The sequence below is a fragment of the Mytilus californianus genome, unplaced genomic scaffold, assembly GCF_021869535.1.
Source record: "Mytilus californianus isolate M0D057914Y unplaced genomic scaffold, xbMytCali1.0.p SCAF_8, whole genome shotgun sequence".
NCBI classification, from domain to species: Eukaryota; Metazoa; Mollusca; class Bivalvia; order Mytilida; family Mytilidae; genus Mytilus; species Mytilus californianus.
In genome coordinates this window covers 7247124-7269196 of record NW_026262734.1, presented here as the reverse complement: position 1 = coordinate 7269196, position 22073 = coordinate 7247124, and the positions used below count along the sequence as shown (strand labels likewise).

General features: G+C 32.2%; 1 protein-coding gene across 1 annotated transcript; it reads right to left on the bottom strand.

The window, feature by feature from the left end:
- Nucleotides 1–11389: 11389 nt before the first annotated feature.
- LOC127711487 (mytilin-1-like) lies at nt 11390–14887 on the bottom strand. The gene is made up of 2 exons (XM_052217557.1): nt 14768–14887; nt 11390–12269 (listed from the first exon to the last, which is right to left on the bottom strand). The coding sequence occupies exon 2, from the start codon at nt 12254–12256 to the stop codon at nt 11510–11512; it is 747 nt and encodes a 248-aa protein (XP_052073517.1). The 5' UTR covers nt 12257–12269; nt 14768–14887; the 3' UTR covers nt 11390–11509.
- Between the last annotated feature and the right edge of the window lie 7186 nt (nt 14888–22073).

Genomic DNA, 22073 nt, shown 5'->3' with positions numbered 1-22073 from the left:
ACGGTAAATATCCCTCATCGAGATCGACTTGTGACGCACGATCTTCTTCTGGAATACATTGCAAAACTGCCTTTGAATTTGAAAGCCATTTTCGTGCATACATTCCTGCTTTTTCCCATAACTGTGATAGCTGATTATAAAGTTCGATGCCTTGTTCATCGTTGATTACAGAGTCCATACTGTCGTCCATGTATGTAGATTTGAGAACTGTTTCGGCGGCTCGCGGATATAAATCTTTCGTCATTTCGGCATGTTTTCTAGAAACAAACTGAGCTTGAAATGGAGACGAATTTACTCCAAAAACAACACTATTGAATTCATATTCCTCTGGTTCATGTTCAGTTTTCATTGCGCGCCATAAAAATCTGTGAAACGGTCTGTCGTCTGGTGCAATTTTTATTCTCAAATACATTTCGGCTATGTCACAAACAAGTGCAACTGGATTCTTTCTGAAGCGTAATAGTACATCAAATAAATCCTGTTGTAACTTTGGTCATTGATGAATAGTGTCATTTAGCGAAATCCCCCGAAACTTTGCAGACGCATCAAATACAATCCTCGTTTTAGTAGTTTCCTTGTCCGGTCTAATCACCGCGAAATGCGGCAAATACCATTTTCCTGCTACGGTCTCCTCCTTTGCCGACACTTTTCGAACATATCCTTTTTTAATGTATTTCTCTATGGTTTGTGTGTAATCTTTTGCAATACTCGGGTCTTTCTTTAATCTTTTTTCTGTGTTTTCTAATCTATGCAAAGCCATGTTGTAATTGTTTGGTAACAATGGTGTGTCGTCTTTCCACGGTACTTTAACTTCGTAGTGTCCGTCCTTAAATTCCAAAGATTGCTCTACAATAGACAATGCCTTTCGCTCATCACTATTTAGAAATACGTTATCGCTTGGTGTTTTGACATTTTCGATTTCCCAAAACTTCCTTACAATGTTATCTAAATCATTTCGATTCTCATGTCCACGAGCAAAATACGTTCGGTTAAATAGTGTCTGCTCCTGTCCGCTATTCGGATCTCCGATGCACGTCCAACCTAACGGTGTTAGTCTAGCAATTGGTTCTCCAGGTTTACCACGTATATCTCTATAAGAATAATGTAGATCCGGATAGTCCAGCCCAATCAACATATCAACGGTAGGTCTTTGTCCTAGATTCGGAAATTTAATCCCTGCAAGATGCTCCCATTTCCGAGCGTGTTGTTTCCAATCAACTGGTTGTAAACTTCCGGTTACACGGTTAGTAGTGAATGTGACTATCTTGGCGTCTGTTTGACCATTATGACTTTGAAGTCTAACCTCGACTGGCATAGTTTCAAATGTTTCGACATTGTCATTTAACACATTAACTGTCACTTTCTGAACTTGTCCCTGAAGTCCCAATTCAGCGGCAACATCAGCGTTGATATACGTTTTCGTACTTGCGTCATCCAGTAATGCATTAACGCTTACGGTACGGTTTCCATTTTTCAATATTACGGGTACTGTTCTAAGCGTAACGAAGTTTGATTTTCTGTCTCGGCCGATCATTGTGCGATTCTGACTCTCCCCCTCAGTGGCGGCGGCTGTATCTTCCTTCTTTTCAGTAGCATAGTTCTGTTTTGTTTTCGATTCGGTTCTCACTGGAACCTTTGGCTCACTGAACGATTGTTTATCCCTATGCAAAAGTCTGTTATGCACTTCTTTGCATCCACCCAAGTTACACGCTCTACTTCTCGGACACTGTCTGCCAACGTGATCATGTCCTAAGCAACGATAACACAACTGAAGTCGTTTTGCGGTTTCCCATCTCTTGTGAACGGTTAATTTCCGAAATTCATTACATCTCCAGACTCCATGATGACCGTTACAACACTTGCACAAATGTTTTATTGATTCCCTATTTCCGATGTTCTCTTCATTTTGCGATTCTCCAAAAAATGTTCTAAATCCATCCCTACGATTTCCTTTATAATTCCGCTGTGAATTGCTGCTGGTGTTCGCACTTAATCCGTGTATAGTTTCTGATGCTATAGTTTGAAACTCTGCTTCCTGTAAAATCCACTCACGTAGACATTCAACTGACTCTATTTTTCCGCTTTCAAATATCCAACGATGATACCTCGACAACATAGATTCTGTCATCTTTCGCTGCAATTTGTTGTATAAAGAACCATTCTTTAACTCCTCAAAACGACCTGCTTCTTTCAAGTTCACAACTGCTATATCCAGTAAATCTGCAAAATTTTCTATGTCTTTATCGAATCCTTCTCTCATAGGTTTAAAGTTTTCAAGTTCTTCGATATACAATGTTATTTGTCTTCTTTGTCCTCCATACTTTCTTTCTAAACGCTCCTTTGCAGCATCGTAAGCAACTGCTGAATGTCCTAAATTTTCTATAACTTGCAAAGCTTCACCTTCCACATATTGTCTCAGTTGTAATAATTTATATTCCTTTGTTGCCGGTGCTTGGTCAATACATGCTAAGAATGCAGCTTTCCAGCTCTGATAATTCCTTTTATTTCCTGTGAAAACCGGTATTGAAACTCTTTTCAACTGTTTCCGCATATCCTGTCCTAATTCTGAACTAAATTTCGTTTCATTTAATTGCTTGTCGTTATTTTCTTCTTTCGTAGTTTGTTCAAATTCTGGTTTAACTTCCTTTTCTTTATTTATAGGTTTACTTTGCACTTTATTTCCGGAATTCACATTAGCCCGTTTCGATATTCTCGATACACTAGAACCAACGCTTGACCCAACCTTACTTTCGATCAAATAATCACGACACTCATTTTCTGCGTCCGTAAATTCCTCTTCCATTTTTTCCATCTCTTTTGTTGTTTTCTTCATATTTAGTATATCATTCCTGTGCTTATATTCATCACAAATATTCCCCATAATATCCATCGCTTTTTCTTCCGCATTTATCAGTTTCTCTTGAAATACTTTTATTTCTTCACGATCCGGAAAATCTTCTTCAAGAATTTGTAGTAATGAATGTCTAGTTTTTGTGAATGTCGATTTTGCTTTCGCTTTTTCCTTCTTTAGATCTTCTAATCGTACACTTTCGTCCGGTTTAGCAATTACGGTTTCGTCCATTTTGTCTCCTTCGCTTGCCTCTGCTTCTATTTCCAAATCCCAATTACTCATTTTCTCACGATACGATTACGATTACAGTTCATTGAACCACGCTCTGCTACCAAAATGTTGCGGAGACGATTTGAATTGTGCAGTGGAATAAATTGTTCATATAAAGTTCGACGATTTTGGATTTGGGAGTTCGACGATAATCTTATACCAATAGCATTATTATATCCATAACATATAACTAACTCGAATGTTTGCTAATAACTACGTTTTAATCCAATATTTACAATATTTACAATCATTGCGTATTACAATTTCACAACATTGTTTTCGATGTTAACTTATCGCATGATAAAGACGAACTGTTTACGTCTGAACATTTGACATAAAATTTCACACTAATTTAACCTGATTCCCAGAGATGATCAAAACAAAGTAATTAAATCGCCACAGCTGCATTTGCAGACGACTATTATTTGAACTCTAACTGACTAGACTGACCTACTGAAGGTGTCATAAAATTTAGGAATCCCGTAAAGATTAACAATTAACTTTCTACACTGTAATAAATTCTTTGGAAAATACTGTTATCTTTAACTGATCTTAGCAGACGAAAATGTAACTTTATTTCAACATAATTGTATTGAAAATTAACGATAAAATTAAACTTGCAAAAATATAAGTGCAATTAATAAAAAACAATTTCTACTCTATTAAAAATCATAACTAAAAAACAATCATACTAATAAAAACTAAAAACTATTGTCTTCAAAATTTTCCGATTGAATATTCCAGGACTAACCATACCGACGACTAGCAGAATAGTTCATGTTGCTAACCCATTTAATGGAAAAGAATTAGACTAGTTTAATCGAAATCTGGTAATGTGTCTACCTGATGTGATCAATCTAACATATCATTATCATTAGTGTCGTCGTCGTAATAATCATCCTCTCATTAAAACAATTCATTCATCAAGAGATAATTGAATATCATTGAGGAAATCATTTTTGGTTTGGTTTTCCAGATGTTTTGTGTCTTGATTTTAATTTTCCTTGGAGTCTTTTTTTATCATTTCCCTTTTCAATTAATGTAGTAAGATTACAACAATATTAATTGAACTGGTAAATTTGTTTGCCACATGTTTAAGGTGACATTGCCAGACAGACGACAGACGATGATATGTCATTATGTATAAGATCAGATGACTAGTAAATGTTAGTTTTTATCATCGAGTGTTCTTGATTTATTACACCTGTTCCATTTCTCTACTGTTAGTTTTATCACACGTGTAGCTATATTAGTAATTTTCATGCAAACGCAAACATAAATGTTTTTTGATACTCCATGATATAGCCAGCGAGTACTTCATTTGACTTTAGACCAATTTTGCTGACAGAATATTACATGTTGAGTGTAGATCCAATTGCTCATTCACTTCAAAGAAGTAGATTTTTTATTGATTTTCTGTCAAATTATGCATAATTTGCATATTCGACAAAATCAGCAAAAGTTTGGATTTTAGATCTATGCATTTTACCCCTATGCTCTATTTATAATAACGTCAGCCATTTTAATTCTAGGGCAGGATCATCATATACAACTTTGAAAGTTGACATCCTAGGAATGATTCATTCGTAATTTCGTTCCAATTGGACAAGTAGTTTAAGAGGATAATATTTTTGATAGACGAATAGATGACGGACAAAAAATGATGGCAAAATTACACCTTTGCTTTTAGCCAAAAGAGCACAAATTTGTGACGTTTAAAAACATCTGAAAAAATGACTTTCTAATGATGACCAAACTACACATACATCACCTGTAGTATTCAAAAGGCGCAATTCCTAATTAAATATGCTACAACAACCAGATTGACGTATAAAAATTTAAATCCATTATTTCGTCATTTATGACATTATTATTTGAAATTTCGTCATTTATGACATTATCATTTGAAATTCTACTTATCATAAAACATCGACAAAATGTCATGTCAAACCGTTTTAGGACTACAACATTGATCAACTGATCAATTTGACATCTTATTCTGTGTAAAATATATCTCTTTTTTCTCCTTAAACTTTTTTTGTTGTTTTGAATTTTGAATTTTCTTTTTTGTGCAGTTTCTATTAAGACTAGCCCACACATAATGATTTTTTCAATCCTTATTTTACCGGCACTGTTCCTTGCTTGATCTTTGACATGTCGTGATATACTCGTTTTAACATTGAGATACTGTTCCGGATGATTTTCACATTTGTCACTTACGATTTAATTGTTCGTGAATTTGTGATGGATTCATCGTTAAATATAGATTCAACCCAATACGTGTTTGATCTTTTTGAACATAAAAATGTTATTCTAAGCACTATTCCTGCATATTTACCTGTACCCTTATGATGCTGCTTTTGATAAGGCGGGGTATCGTGAATTCCCTTATTACTGGTGCATCATTTATGGTTGTTATAAGGAAGCGCAACTCAAAAATACTGCAAAGTAAATATGCTAAGTATCTTCACTGCCAACTATTTCAAAAGCGCTTCAATCAGCCCCGAGTTTTTATTGGGATTCTTGTTGTTAATATTTAGTTTAAGGTATATGTTCTCGTTGGTTGTTGTTTTTCATTTTTCTATTCATGCAACTTTTTTTGTCTTTCGATATTGAATTTCGATTGTTTTTTTTTTTAAACATCCTTACGTCAGTGTTGATTACGAGGTGATCGACATTTAGTCTTCTTTTATGAACCAACTAAATTAACCCCAATTATCAAGTAAATGCACGTACATTACAATATGCATAAACTAAACCACTGTGCGAGCAGACTTTCTGTTTGGAATTGACAGGTGTTCAATTAGGACTGTTTTTTTTCACACACAAATAATGAAGTGTATGGATGAATTATGAATTTAATATACTTGCATTTTTCTATTTAAATCTGGTTCTGTTCAAGTGTGTAAGTATTCATTAATACTTAATATTTTGGACATCTGGCATAGGTTTTCCCTCAATCTATTTAATTTTGTTATGACATAAAACTGTGGTATTATAAATAATATCATTAAGAATTTATGAAAGATACTTGACAATTAATGAGGGGACTTGAAGAACATGACATTGACCCACACGTAAATTAAAACAATAATGCAAATTTTCGAGAAAAAAAAAATGACTTTCTCTACAAAAGTATGTCATTCGAAACAAAGCTGGTTATAAAATGAGCCCCTCGAAGCTATAGACGCAAACAGTTAAACTTAAGCCTTCTGTAGCAGTCAATACAGTCTTCTGGAAATTCACAGGTACTGTCTGTCTGTTATAAATGTAATACATGTAGATTTTTCAAACATTTAAAGTTATTTAATGTTGAGTATTTAAAATATAACTTAATATGTAAAAGCATATCCAATTAAGGAGATATATATATTTTTTCATTTTATTAAAGCATATTTCATCTTTAGTACACCGAAACTGTCTGATTAATCATGATGGATGCAAACATTATAAACTCAACGTACAGACTTGTTTTCAACAACAGGTTGGTATTGGGTTTTCTTTTTAACTTTATAAATATTCGTCAAGAGTGTTTTTTGTTTTTATTTGCTTTTTTAGTAGAAATTATGGCATTAAGAGTAAAAAAGTAATAAATACATCAAAAGGATAAAGATAAAGTTTGACAAAAATTCAGAGTGTTAAGATTTTTCAATTACCGCTTGATATCACTTTTTCTAAGTTCAAAGCACACAATATTCATTCTTTTCCACGATATAAAATTATTTGGTTTTCTGTCTGACTAATTATTATCAAAATATGGCAAACAGGTTAATAATCAATCATTAATATTACCAAAATACATCTTTAAAGCTAGTTCTCTATACATACAACAAAGAATTAACCTTGTTGCTTAAATTTATTTTGCAAGGAAAGACAGACGGAGTGAAAAGAAGCACTGATTGTTTAACAAAAATGCGCGTGGATATCCACAAATTTTCCCGTGCAATGCCAAAAAGTGACTAACCTGTTTTAGATTAACTTCACAAAATACTGTACGGTCAACAGTGAACGGGAGAGCTTTTTCGCTCTCCTTTTCCTGTGACATTACCTGAAAAACTCAAAACCTTATATATGTGGTAACTTGAACCCAACCTAAGTGTGGTATTCAATATGTGGGACAGACGGGACGAGCGTATTACAAAAGAAATCAAGAAACCTTTACCGCTTTCGTAGACCTAAAAAATTCAAAAGTGTGATATATCAACATTTAGATAAGCCTAATCACAATCTAAAATATATTAAATTCCAATCACTTGAAACCGTTCAGAAACAACCAGGAGAATCACACAAGCAATTTGAAAAATCACGTGAAGTTCGCGAATTAGTTTGGATAAAAAGACTTCAAACAGCTTATCCTCTCGGTTTTAATGACAAAATATTAGGACAGGGGAACATAACTAAAACTTCAATCGATGTCATTAATATTGTCGATAAACGACTTAGAAATAAAAGGTATCATGGGAAACGCAAAAACCGTAATCAACGTATTAAACATCGTATAAATTATACACTTGCTGATCTGTTATCTATAATAAAAAATAATGGCAGACATCAAGTATTATGCAAACTGGGTCAGATACCAATAAGTAAATTATATGCTATTTTTCTAGAGTGTGATACTATTTCTTTTTTGAGCCCAATGTATGAATACACCCGTATTATTACAGCATTTTGTCATCATAGGCTATTTCCTAGTATCGATAAACATGAAAATCATAAACGGCATTAACTTAAATTAAAATATATAAATAGAGGTATTGATTTTTTTAACTTATCTAGTATATTCAATGACTCTACCACCCAAAGCCAAATACCTCCATATTCGGATAATATAGAACCACCTATTATTTCGTATTCTTATGAAAAACCCAGCAGAAGTTGGATTTTTAATTATACGTCAGTTACATCAGACGTCAATATAGAAAATAAGGTTCCTTCCACTTGAGATTGTGAAACATCTAGTTTTAGATATGTTCCCTATGGTCATGTCCTTACAGGAGACCTCAACATCGTCGAAGACCGTGAGGTCATAACTTTTCTTAAGAAAGGACCGAAATATCGTCCTCCATCTAAAATAGATTGGAAACAGTGTCGTCAGATCATTAAAGACGCTCTGTCTGTCTACTCTAAAAATTGGTGTAAACGTGAAAAATCTGATAAAAAATCTCTAGACAGTTATTTGAATAAAATTATGAATACTGTTAATATTCGTATATCTCATTTTGAAAACAATTCTGAAATTAGTAATAGGGTCCATGATATTCCCATTTCCAGAATAAAAAATAAACTCCAAGTACTCGCAAAGCGATTTGTGTTCGTACCGGCAGACAAAGCAGCAAATAATCCAGAGTTCTCTAAATATACTACCAAAATTTACCCAATAGAACTTACTTTAACTAAATCTAACATAAACAGCAGTAGTTGTCCTTCTCTGGATTTGGACATTTCAATCTCTAAAGGAAAACTCCATACGAAAATTTACGACAAAAGAGACGATTTTTCATTCCCTATTGTTAATTTTCCTTTTTAAGACGGCGATTTTCCTTTGGCTCCATCATACGGTGTATATATATCCCAACTCGTTCGTTATGCCCGTGTGTGTAGTGATGTCATGGATTTTAACGAACGTAATCAATGCATCACTGGTAAATTATTAAATCAAGTATTTCGTTACAATAAATTACGTAAAACTTTTTCTAAGTTCTTTCATAGATACAAAGATTTGATTAGTAAATTTGGCTGTACTTGTAGAAAACTGATTAAAAACGGTATTTCACATCCTAAATTTTACGGTAATATTGTACTTAAAGCGCGGAAATCACTATGTGATCCGTGTAAACGCATCGAACCTTTAAACAAACTTATTAGTAAAGGTTATCTTACCAATGTTGTAATTAGATCTTTGAATATAGTTTACATTGGCACTAATATCGATTTTGTCATCAGCAAATTAAAACATAACTAAATTTGTATTTTTTCAAGTGGGATGTATAAAGACAAACCCACTTTCGTTTAGATCTATAAAGAGGTTAAACTCCTAACTATCCTACTGTCTGTCGATACATTTATTTTTGGCATTGCACTAGTCATGTCTTCTTTGACTGTCCATGACGTTAAATACTAAATCCCTGGGATGTGTTTTAGTTGATTTTAGTCTCTGATGCATGATTTTTTTATTATTAATTGTTTTGGCTTTAAACTAGCTGTCAGTAACTGCGAGTACTCTCAAATCGTACTTTCTTGTTTATTTGACCTGTTGATACTAATTGTATTGATTTTTGTTATTTAATGTTATTCAGGGTTATATCTGGTCTATATACCAGCTTTGATAAGTGTTTGGTATAACTATAAATTTTCACTTCGTACTATGAACATCAAAAATATTTATTTTGTAAAAATATTTCCTTTCTCTATTGGTACTGTACACGTATACATAACAACAAAATTATTTTCATTTACCTGTGTTTAAAGTTATTGCAAATGGCTGATATTTTTGTTCGAGCATATTGTTTTTCTTTAATTGTTTAACATTTCTTACCGATATAATATGTTACTTTTATTATTCTTCCCTTAGTTTATTTATTTTGAATTTACATTGTGTCATAGGTCAAATTTATTTGTTCAGTGTATGTTCAATGGTGTTAATATGTCCTTTCATTGAGTTAAGCTACTTCAATTGATATTTTGTAGTGTGTTTTTGTATGTTGTGATGTTACATTATTGTTTCAGAAAAAGGGTGAAGGTTTGGTACCATTAAAACGTTTAAACCCGCTGCATTTGTTTGCACCTGTCCTAAGTCAGGAATCTGATGTTCAGTAGTTGTCGTTTGTTGATATGGTTCATAAGTGCTTCTCGTTTTTCTTTTTTTATATAGATTAGACCGTTGGTTTTCCCGTTTGAATGGTTTTACACTAGTAATTTTTTGGGAACCTTTATAGCTTACTGTTCGGTGTGAGCCAAGGCTCCGTGTTGAAGACCGTACTGTGATCTATAATGGTTTACTTTTATGAATTTTGACTTGGATGGAGAGTTGTCTCATTGGCACTCATACCGCATCTTCTTATATCTACTAAAAAGGGTCTCAATAGGGTCGATTTTAATTCTCATTTTCAAAAGTGTAAAGCATCACCGATACAAATAATAATAAACGGAAATAGAAAAGTGTAACCTTATACCTGCAGCAGATCCCAACATTTTGACATTTTTTTTTTTGTGTAAATATATGTACAATTGAACAACGATCACATAACAATACTAATTTGGATAAAAACTGTAGAAGGACTGGTAGATAATTCTAAAATATCTTTAGATATTAGAAAGTAAATTGGATGATTTAATTTAAAGATCAAAATACTGGATTTCTTAAAAACTGGATTGAAATTAGGGCTCCCGATGTGTAATCAATATTATAGATTCCTCTGCTTTAATTACACTTGGACTTTAATCCTGTTATTATACATTAAAAAGTATATCCAATAGAAACAAAAATGGTGCTTTGAAACACCTAAGATATACATTGCATGTCTATGACACAGATTATGTTTATTGCAATGAAATGTTAGAGAAATTTCCTATAACTGTCAAATGCAAGGGAATATTTTTTTTTACCATTTTTTTGTATGCAACCGGATGCGACGTACTATGATTTGGTGGTATTACACCTAAATTTAGATTGTTGTATATATTATATTTTTGTGGACTGTATGATCAATATATGATCCATCGCTCCGTAAGATTTATAGTTGTCTGTTATTCAGTCATTTTGTAGTATTGTATTTTTGTATCGAAAATATGACAGTTGTTTTCCATTCTTTAGATGTGTTTGAGCTTTTTGTGTTGTAATTTTGTTAAGGACTTTCCGTCTTGAGGTCTACCCTGGTATATATGGGATTTGCATTGTCTACATTTTTATTTTGCAGTGTTTGTTTCTTGCTGCTATTTGTGTCTCTCTGATATTTTGGCAACGATGTTATACTTTTATACTTGCCCTTACTTTTTATTTCCAATGTATTATTTATTAAGATTAATTTTAAAACTTAAGGGATGCAGGTACCTTTTCTAGTAATAAACAGAGGAGTATATTATTCAGACAGTTGTTTCGAACAAAAACGACAAAAAAACAACTGCTAAAAGCTTACATGTAATTAGTTCTGGCATCATATAATTATCATAGGGTATTAAGCGCTCAGTAGAAAATGCTATCATCAAAATGCTAATTTACTTTAAAATTTGTTTTATTCACCGAATTATACTAAAAAATAAACATACATTCTGATCTTCAAAATAGAGTTAAAATTAAACAAATCAGGAACATCTTTCATCATAAATAAGGAGATTATACTTTTTATTTATCTCGATGATTCACTTATGTTTCTAGTGAAGTCGCATTTATCCACATACAGCTTTAGCAACATGACAACCAGCAACGGCAGCTCCACACGTTCCAACAGTAGCTTCACCACAGAGCGCTATACAAGCTCCAAATGTAAAAAAGGTACAAATAGCACATCCTGCAGTCACTACACCACAAGTAGTTCCAAGAGCAGTGCAACTGTCGTCCAGTGCTTTGTGGTCACATGATCTCTTTTGTCTATTATTTGTTTCAGGCGTTCCAACCTGTGTGTTGTTAAAATCAATTGCATCTGCGATGACTTTCCCAAACACGTTCTTAGACAATAGTGTGGTAATATCCCCCAAATCGTTGACAGTGTCCAGCAATTCTTTTGGCTCATATGGACATTTGGAGTACATTGATTCACAGACATCACTATCTTTTACGGAGTGTCCATTTTTAGCTGCATTTAAAACATGTTCCATATTCGGATAGTCAGCTAATAATTTCCTGGCTTCAGCATATAACGAGCTGTAACGATCTTGTCCGTTGTCAGTTGCAATTTTAGTTACGACACCTAAAGGGTTGCTCAACATTTGATTGCGTTTGGATTCTGGTTTTGCAGCAATTATACACATCAATTCCCCTACACATTCAGTAGTATGATCGTAAAAGTCAAGTACTTTGTCTGCAATAGCAATCACAGCTTTTACATTTTGAAGCTTGTTCGAATCATTGGCGTGAACTAATAATGTTCCAGAGGTCCCCAATACAGCGAAAAACCAACAATATATGGAAATCATCCCTCAATTATTTCTGCAATTTAAAGTTCAAAATAAATATAATTAAATGTATAAATAGTTTACTTTTACCCTGTTATAGACACATTATATTTTACTTCCATATCTATATGAAATGTGAATATTGATTTTTGCGTTTTTGTTTAGTTGCTGACGAATCTGTAATACTATGCAATCCTATCAGCACGGAAGATTTTAATATAGAAGTTAGTCATTTACAGTTATCAAAAAGCAATGGTCATTTGCAATAAACATCGGAGTGGTTCTTTGTTTGTTGAATATCAGGTAGGATTTTCAATCGTGATCGAGACATAAGCTTTATCAAATATCTTGGATGTTTTATTTCTGTTGTAAACTCTTGTTTCTTTGTGTTTTCAATTATATCCAAATTAAAGATAAAGAATTATATTATTTCCTATGAGTTTGTCTATCAGCACACCAGAAGGTGCTGAACATTGTAGAAAACAATCACGAAACAATTCGTCTCTTTTTAGCCCAATTGAACAAAAGTCTGCATCCATAGTGCATACTAGTCATAGAAAAATATTTCGTAAAGATAACAACGAAATGTTTATTTGACTGCTATGTTTTATTTCTAATCATCATATATATTGACCTTTTCATTGTCCTGTGTCGTATAATATTAGCAATTCAGTTTGAAACAAAGTAAAATCACAAAAATACTGAACTCCGAGGAAAATTCAAAACGGAAAGTCTCAAATCAAATAGCAACATCAAATGATAAAACACATCAAACGAATGGACAACAACTGTCATATACCTGACTTGGAACAGGCATTTTCAAATGTAGAAAATGGTGGATTGACCCCGGTTTTATAACGCTAAACCTCTCACTTGTATGACAGTCGCATCAAATTCAATTATATTTACAACGATGCGCGAACAAAAGAGACATAATAGGTAACATTGTCAAAATATGGGTACAGCAGTCATCACTGTGTCATTATCTCAAAACAAACAAACATTTAACAAAGAAGCACAAAAAGCATCTATCAAATATAACAACCACATGCATTGCTTACTTAAATATGTACTTTAAATCAACACATAAAGGATTGAAATATTAAACGTCTTGTGACTGCATTCACATCTACTCTCAGTGTAGAGTCGCGTGTTTGAAGCCAGAAAATGTAAACGTCACACAGGAAGAAACACACTTAGTTGTATCTTTATTTGCACAATGCATGTTGGTTTTTAAATAGTAAATAAAAAAAAACTGCCTTATGCATGTGTATTTGAATGGTAACACACTGACACCAACATAATTCTTCATTTATAAATGATTTAGTGTATACAAACTTGTAATGGTTATTTCATTTACAATAACAAACAGAGATTTCCATTTTACATTTTTTTCTTATATTGGCAAGAGACCAATATTCAACTAAAATTTGACGCCATCTTGTAAAACAAAAATTCCAAAATCAAGTCATATTACTAGTTACTCTAAAATGAAAGTACTCGACATTACTTATTATAATGTCTGTATTATTCACGAAAATGAGACCACGATATTTCAAATTATTAAAGATTAAAAGTTCTGACCGACTTAACAAATTAAATCACCCTATTTACTTTCTAATATCTAAAGATATTTTAGAATTTTCTACCAGTCCTTCTACAGTTTTTATCCAACTTAGTATTGTTATGTGATCGTTGTTCAATTGTACCTATATGTATATAAAACAACTGTCAAAATGTTGGGATTTGCTGCATGTATAAGGTTACACTTTTATATTTCCGTTTATAATTATTTGTATCAGTGATGCGTTACACTATTCGAAATGAGAATATGAATCGACCCTATTGAGACCCCCTTTAGTATATGTTTACTCTAGTGCTTCTTTTCACTCCGTCTGTCTTTCCTTGCAAAGTAAATTTAAGCAACAAGATTAAATTTCTTTGCTGTATGTATAGAGAACTAGCTTAAAAAATGTATTTTGGTAATTTTAATGATTAATTATTAACCTGTTTGCCATATTTTGATAATATTAAGTCAGACAGAAAACCAAATAATTTTATATCGTGGAAAAGAATGAATATTTTGTGCTTTGAACTTCAAAAAAGTGATATCATGCGGTAATTGAGAAATCTTAATACTCTGAAATTTTGTCAAACTTTATCTTTATCCTTTTGATGTATTTATTACTTTTTACTCTTAATGCCATAATTTCGACTAAAAAGGCAAATAAAAATAAAAACAAAAAACACTCTTGACGAATATTTATAAAGTTAAAAAGAAAACCCAATACCAACCTGTTGTTGAAAACAAATCTGTACGTTGAGTTTTTAATGTGTGCACTCATCATGATTAATCAGACAGTTTCGGTGTACTAAAGATGAAATATGCTTTAATAAAATTTACCAAAAAAATATATCTCCTTAATTTGATATGCTTTTACATATTAAGTAATATTTCAAATACTCAACAATAAAAAACTTTAAATGTTTATAAAATCTACATATATTACATTTATAACAGACAGACAGTACCTGTGAATTTCCAGAAGACTGTATTGACTGCTACAGAAGGCTTCAGTTTAACTGTTTGCGTCTAAAGCTTTGAGGGGCTCATTTTATAGCCAGCATTGTTTCGAATGACATACTTTTCTAGAGAAAGTTAAATTTTTTTCTCGAAAATTTGCATTATTGTTTTAATTTACGTGTGGGTCAATGTCATGTTCTTCAGGTCCCCTCAGTAATTGTCGTGTATCTTTCATAAATTCTTAATGATAGTATTTATAATACCAGTTTTATGTCAAAACAAAATTAAATAGGTTCAGGGAAAACCTATGCCAGATGTCCAAAAATATTAAGTATTAATATATACTTACACACTTGAATCTGTTTATTCAAAGTACTAACAGAACCAGAATTAAATAAAAAAATGCAAGTATATTGAATTCATAATTCATCCATACACTTCATTATTTGTGTGTGAAATAAACCAGTCTTAATTGAACACCTGTCAATTCCAAACAGAAAGTCTGCTCGCACAATGGTTTAGTTTATGCATATTCTAATGTACGTGCATTTACTTGATACTTGGGGTAAATTTAGTTGGTTCATAAAAGAAGACTAAATGTCGATCACCTCGTAATCAACACTGACGTAAGGATATTTAAAAAAAAAAAAACAAAAACAAAACGTGGCATAAATAGAAAAAAAGACAAACAACAACCAACGAGAACATAGACTTTAAACTAAATATTAACAACAAAAATCCCAATAAAAACTCGGGGCTGATTGAAGCGCTTTTTATATAGTGGGCAGTAAAGATACTTAACATTTTAAACGAACTACATTAAACATGTTACAATACTGGTATTACTGCAGTTATATTGCTGCTGACGAACGTATTGTCCGCAGCCCCTCAGTTGATACTGTCCTAGGTATATCTTTTTTTATTTTAAGGGGTATATCCTAGTTTTTCTTTGTTACAGCAATAAGCTTTTATTTCTTTTAATGCAAATTATTATTATATAGAACAAAACAAACTTTTTCAACTTAAAACCTTTAGAACATTGTCCAAAAGAGTTACAACCCTCAGATGCCTACCCTAATAGCTAACTTAAAAATTGAATCACATGCCAATACGTTTAATTGCAACATCACTTAATCATCATGTTTTGTTTCTTGATGTGCTTTAAATTGTATGATATTTAGAATGTGAAATTGATGCATCAATTGCATTTGCGACAATATGTGAGTAGGTGTGTTTTTAATTTTCAAATTAGCTCATGGTATTTTGTATTGTATGACATAGTTGTATATATTGTATTGTATGACATAAATAGACTAGTTTAGTCAAAATCTGATAAAAGTTGAATATCATTGAGAAAATCAGTTTTGGTTTGGTTTTGCCAGCTGTTCAGTGACTTTCTTTTTTAAAATTTCCTTTGAGTTCGGTATTTTTATTATTTTACTTTTCACATAGGCAGTCAATTAATGTAGTAAGATTACAAAAATATTAATAGAAGTGGTTAACCAGTCTTCCAGTTTTAGGTGCACATTGCCAGACAGAAGGCAGACGAAGATATGTCATTTTGTATAGGATCAGATGACTAGTAAAAGGTAGTATCTATCACTAAGTGTTTTTGATTTATAACGCTTGTTCCATTTCTCTATTGTTAGTTTTATCACACGTGTAGCTATATTAGTAATTTTCATACGAACGTAGACATAAATTTTTTCTGATGATTCATGATAGAGCCAGCGAGTCCTTCATTTGACTTTAAATTACCTGAATTCTAACATTAAAGATACTGTATTATTATTGCAATCCTGATTTAATATTTTGTTTCTAAATTGCCATATGGTTGCCACATCAGACAACAATACATAACGATGAATTTTGAATTGAAAAACCTGTAATTTCATTTGAATATTTAATATTATACTGATTAAGAAAAAAATCAATGAATAGGAAGACGGCGTCAATAGAATACTATGTGCTGTAGTTTGTTGATTAAGTATATATAATAGCACTCTTTCTGATAATAATTTGATGCAACTTTCTTACAAGTGAGAGGTTTAGCTAGCTATAAAACTAGGTTCAATCCCCCATTTTCGACATAATAAAATGTCTGTACGAAGTCAGGAATATGACAGTTGTTATCCATTCGTTTGATGTGTTTGAGCTTTTGATTTTGCCGTTTGATTAGGGACTTTTACTTTTACTTTTTGAATTTTCCTCGGAGTTCAGTATTTTTGTGATTTTACTTTTTTTTAACTGACATTTTAGCCAATTTTGCTGAAAAAATGCAGGGTCAGCCAATTAAAACTATTAACAGAATATGTTAAACGACTCACGAGACTACATGTGTATTTCAAATGTCATTCAATATTCCTGTAATACAAACCAGTTTGAGTTATATAAAGAAATTTCTACTTTCAGTAACGGAGGCCATTTTGGTTGGCGAGACAAGCTATCGAATACATTTTGAAAGGGACAACCTAAGGACTATGTAAGTTAAGTTTAGATCCAATTGCCATTCCACTGCAAGGAAGTAGATTTTTCATTGATTTTTCTGTCAAAATGTGCATAATTTGCATATTCGACAAAATCAGAAAAAGTTTGAATTTTATATCTATGCATTTTAGCCCTATGCTCTATTTATAAAAACGGTGGCCATGTTGGTTTGAGGGCAGGATCATCATATACAACGTTGAAAGTAGACACCCTAAGAATGATGCATGCGAAATGTCGATCCAATTGGACAAGTAGTTTAAGAGGAGAATATTTTTGACAGATGAACAGAGGACGGACACAAAATGATAGCAAAAGTTCAGCTTTGCTTTTAACCAAAAGAGCACAAAATTGTGATGTTTAAAAACATCTAAAAAAAAACCTAAATATGACTTGCTTATGATGACTATACTACACATACATCACCTGTAGTTTTACTATGTCAGAAGGCGCAATTCCTATTTCAAAATGCTACAACAACCAGATTGACGTATAACAATGTTAATCCACTATTCCGTCATTCATGACATTATTTTTTGAAATTCGACTTAATATAAAACATCGACATATGTCATGTTAAACCGTTTTAAGGACTACAACATTGAACAATTGATTGATTCGACATCATATTCTGTTTAAAAAATATTCCCTTTTTTCTCCACAAACTTTCTTTGTTGTTAGAATTTCCAATTCATATTGTATGTGCAGTTTCTTTTAAGACTGGCCCAAACATAATGATTTTCTCAATTCTTATTTTGAAGGTACTGTTCCTGGTTAGATCTTTGAATAAGTTGACATGTACCGACCTACTCGTTTGAACGCTTACATACTGTCCCGGATGATTTTTACATTTGTCGTTAATAAGTTAATTGTTCGTTTATTTGTGATGGATTCATCGTTTAAAATAGATTCAACACAAAAATATGTTTCGAAACGTTTGATATTAAATCATGCATTTAGATAACGTCACAGTTGATGACAAATAGTCTTAAATGTTTTCCCTATAGTCTGTTTATTTAATTAGGTTTATTCAACAACATTTTAACTAGTGCTGTTAACAATTTACCTCACTAGTCCATCATTCTAGTGAAATGTCCCTATTTATTAATTTAAAAAACCGGGGATACTCTCTGGAATGCATAATTATATTCGATATCAGTTATCAATTGTGTTGGTGGGATTTGATTGATTGATTGTTGTTTGCGTTACGCCGCATTAGCACAACAAGGCTATATCGCGGCGATGGTGGGATTTGAAGTTCCAATTATATTCTAAGTTAAAAGAAAACATTTAAAATTGAGAATAGAAACGGGTAATGTTTCAAAGAGACAACAACTCGAAAAAAAAAGAGCAGAAAACAGCGCAAGGCCACCAATAGGTCTTTAGCTGGCTCCTAAAGAAAAATGTGCACTAGTTCAATGGATGTCAGACTAAACCGCGAAACATATAAATGAACCAAACTATAAAAAAGAAAAAAAAAACATGCCAGAGGTTGTTGACTTTGGACAGGCGCAAAAATGCGACGGGGTTAAACTTGTTTTGTGAGGTTTCTACCCTCCCTCATACCTCTAGCTAATGTAGAATAAACAAACACACAGCAATACGCACAGTTTAAATGAAGTCCGAGTCCGATGTTAGAATAGGTAACAGAAAAAAACTAAGCAAAATGACAATGATCAACATCAATTAACAAAGGAATACTAGCAGTTACTGACATACCAGCTGCAGACCTCAATTAAGCTGATTGAAAGATTATGTTTTCCTCATATGAAAATCAAGCACAATCCCTCCGGTTAGGGGTTTATAATCATACCAGGGTTTATTATCATACCAGGGTTAATTATCATACCATCATAAAATATACCAAAAGAACAAAACCCGTATTATGCCAACAGCTGATTTTAGAATTTGTATGTTTACATGTGAAGTACACCATATGCATGATATGTTGATCCTCATTACATTTCGGATTATTCTAAGATAGGGAAGGAATTTCTATCCATTTGTGCAAATAGCGAAAGTTGTTTTTCGTTGAGGGAAGACAAATAAAAAGTACGCAATTTGTTTTAGAAATATCAGAGACATACTAGTACTAGCCAAACTTACAAGGGAGTGACTTTATAAACTACGGTGTATATATATCCCAACTCGTTCGTTATGCCCGTGTGTGTAGTGATGTCATGGATTTTAACGAACGTAATCAATGCATCACTGGTAAATTATTAAATCAAGTATTTCGTTACAATAAATTACGTAAAACTTTTTCTAAGTTCTTTCATAGATACAAAGATTTGATTAGTAAATTTGGCTGTACTTGTAGAAAACTGATTAAAAACGGTATTTCACATCCTAAATTTTACGGTAATATTGTACTTAAAGCGCGGAAATCACTATGTGATCCGTGTAAACGCATCGAACCTTTAAACAGACTTATTAGTAAAGGTTATCTTACCAATGTTGTAATTAGATCTTTGAATATAGTTTACATTGGCACTAATATCGATTTTGTCATCAGGAAATTAAAACATAACTAAATTTGTATTTTTTTCAAGTGGGATGTATAAAGACAAACCCACTTTCGTTTAGATCTATAAAGAGGTTAAACTCCTAACTATCCTACTGTCTGTCGATACATTTATTTTTGGCATTGCACTAGTCATGTCTTCTTTGACTGTCCATGACGTTAAATACTAAATCCCTGGGATGTGTTTTAGTTGATTTTAGTCTCTGATGCATGATTTTTTTATTATTAATTGTTTTGGCTTTAAACTAGCTGTCAGTAACTGCGAGTACTCTCAAATCGTACTTTCTTGTTTATTTGACCTGTTGATACTAATTGTATTGATTTTTGTTATTTAATGTTATTCAGGGTTATATCTGGTCTATATACCAGCTTTGATAAGTGTTTGGTATAACTATAAATTTTCACTTCGTACTATGAACATCAAAAATATTTATTTTGTAAAAATATTTCCTTTCTCTATTGGTACTGTACACGTATACATAACAACAAAATTATTTTCATTTACCTGTGTTTAAAGTTATTGCAAATGGCTGATATTTTTGTTCGAGCATATTGTTTTTCTTTAATTGTTTAACATTTCTTACCGATATAATATGTTACTTTTATTATTCTTCCCTTAGTTTATTTATTTTGAACTTACATTGTGTCATAGGTCAAATTTATTTGTTCAGTGTATGTTCAATGGTGTTAATATGTCCTTTCATTGAGTTAAGCTATTTCAATTGATATTTTATAGTGTGTTTTTGTATGTTGTGATGTTACATTATTGTTTCAGAAAAAGGGTGAAGGTTTGGTACCATTAAAACGTTTAAACCCGCTGCATTTGTTTGCACCTGTCCTAAGTCAGGAATCTGATGTTCAGTAGTTGTCGTTTGTTGATATGGTTCATAAGTGCTTCTCGTTTTTCTTTTTTTATATAGATTAGACCGTTGGTTTTCCCGTTTGAATGGTTTTACACTAGTAATTTTTTGGGAACCTTTATAGCTTACTGTTCGGTGTGAGCCAAGGCTCCGTGTTGAAGACCGTACTGTGATCTATAATGGTTTACTTTTATAAATTTTGACTTGGATGGAGAGTTGTCTCATTGGCACTCATACCGCATCTTCTTATATCTACTAAAAAGGGTCTCAATAGGGTCGATTTTAATTCTCATTTTCAAAAGTGTAAAGCATCACCGATACAAATAATAATAAACGGAAATAGAAAAGTGTAACCTTATACCTGCAGCAGATCCCAACATTTTGACATTTTTTTTTTGTGTAAATATATGTACAATTGAACAACGATCACATAACAATACTAATTTGGATAAAAACTGTAGAAGGACTGGTAGATAATTCTAAAATATCTTTAGATATTAGAAAGTAAATTGGATGATTTAATTTAAAGATCAAAATACTGGATTTCTTAAAAACTGGATTGAAATTAGGGCTCCCGATGTGTAATCAATATTATAGATTCCTCTGCTTTAATTACACTTGGACTTTAATCCTGTTATTATACTATATATCCAATAGAAACAAAAATGGTGCTTTGAAACACCTAAGATATACATTGCATGTCAATGACACAGATTATGTTTATTGCAATGAAATGTTAGAGAAATTTCCTATAACTGTCAAATGCAAGGGAATATTTTTTTTTACCATTTTTTTGTATGCAACCGGATGCGACGTACTATGATTTGGTGGTATTACACCTAAATTTAGATTGTTGTATATATTATATTTTTGTGGACTGTATGATCAATATATGATCCATCGCCCCGTAAGATTTATAGTTGTCTGTTATTCAGTCATTTTGTAGTATTGTATTTTTGTATCGAAAATATGACAGTTGTTTTCCATTCTTTAGATGTGTTTGAGCTTTTTGTGTTGTAATTTTGTTAAGGACTTTCCGTCTTGAGGTCTACCCTGGTATATATGGGATTTGCATTGTCTACATTTTTATTTTGCAGTGTTTGTTTCTTGCTGCTATTTGTGTCTCTCTGATATTTTGGCAACGATGTTATACTTTTATACTTGCCCTTACTTTTCATTTCCAATGTATTATTTATTAAGATTAATTTTAAAACTTAAGGGATGCAGGTACCTTTTCTAGTAATAAACAGAGGAGTATATTATTCAGACAGTTGTTTCGAACAAAAACGACAAAAAAACAACTGCTAAAAGCTTACATGTAATTAGTTCTGGCATCATATAATTATCATAGGGTATTAAGCGCTCAGTAGAAAATGCTATCATCAAAATGCTAATTTACTTTAAAATTTGTTTTATTCACCGAATTATACTAAAAAATAAACATAC

Excerpts from the sequence above, each read along its gene's own strand:
- LOC127711487 (XM_052217557.1), bottom strand. The coding sequence starts at position 12,256 with ATGATTTCCATATATTGTTGGTTTTTCGCTGTATTGGGGACCTCTGGA.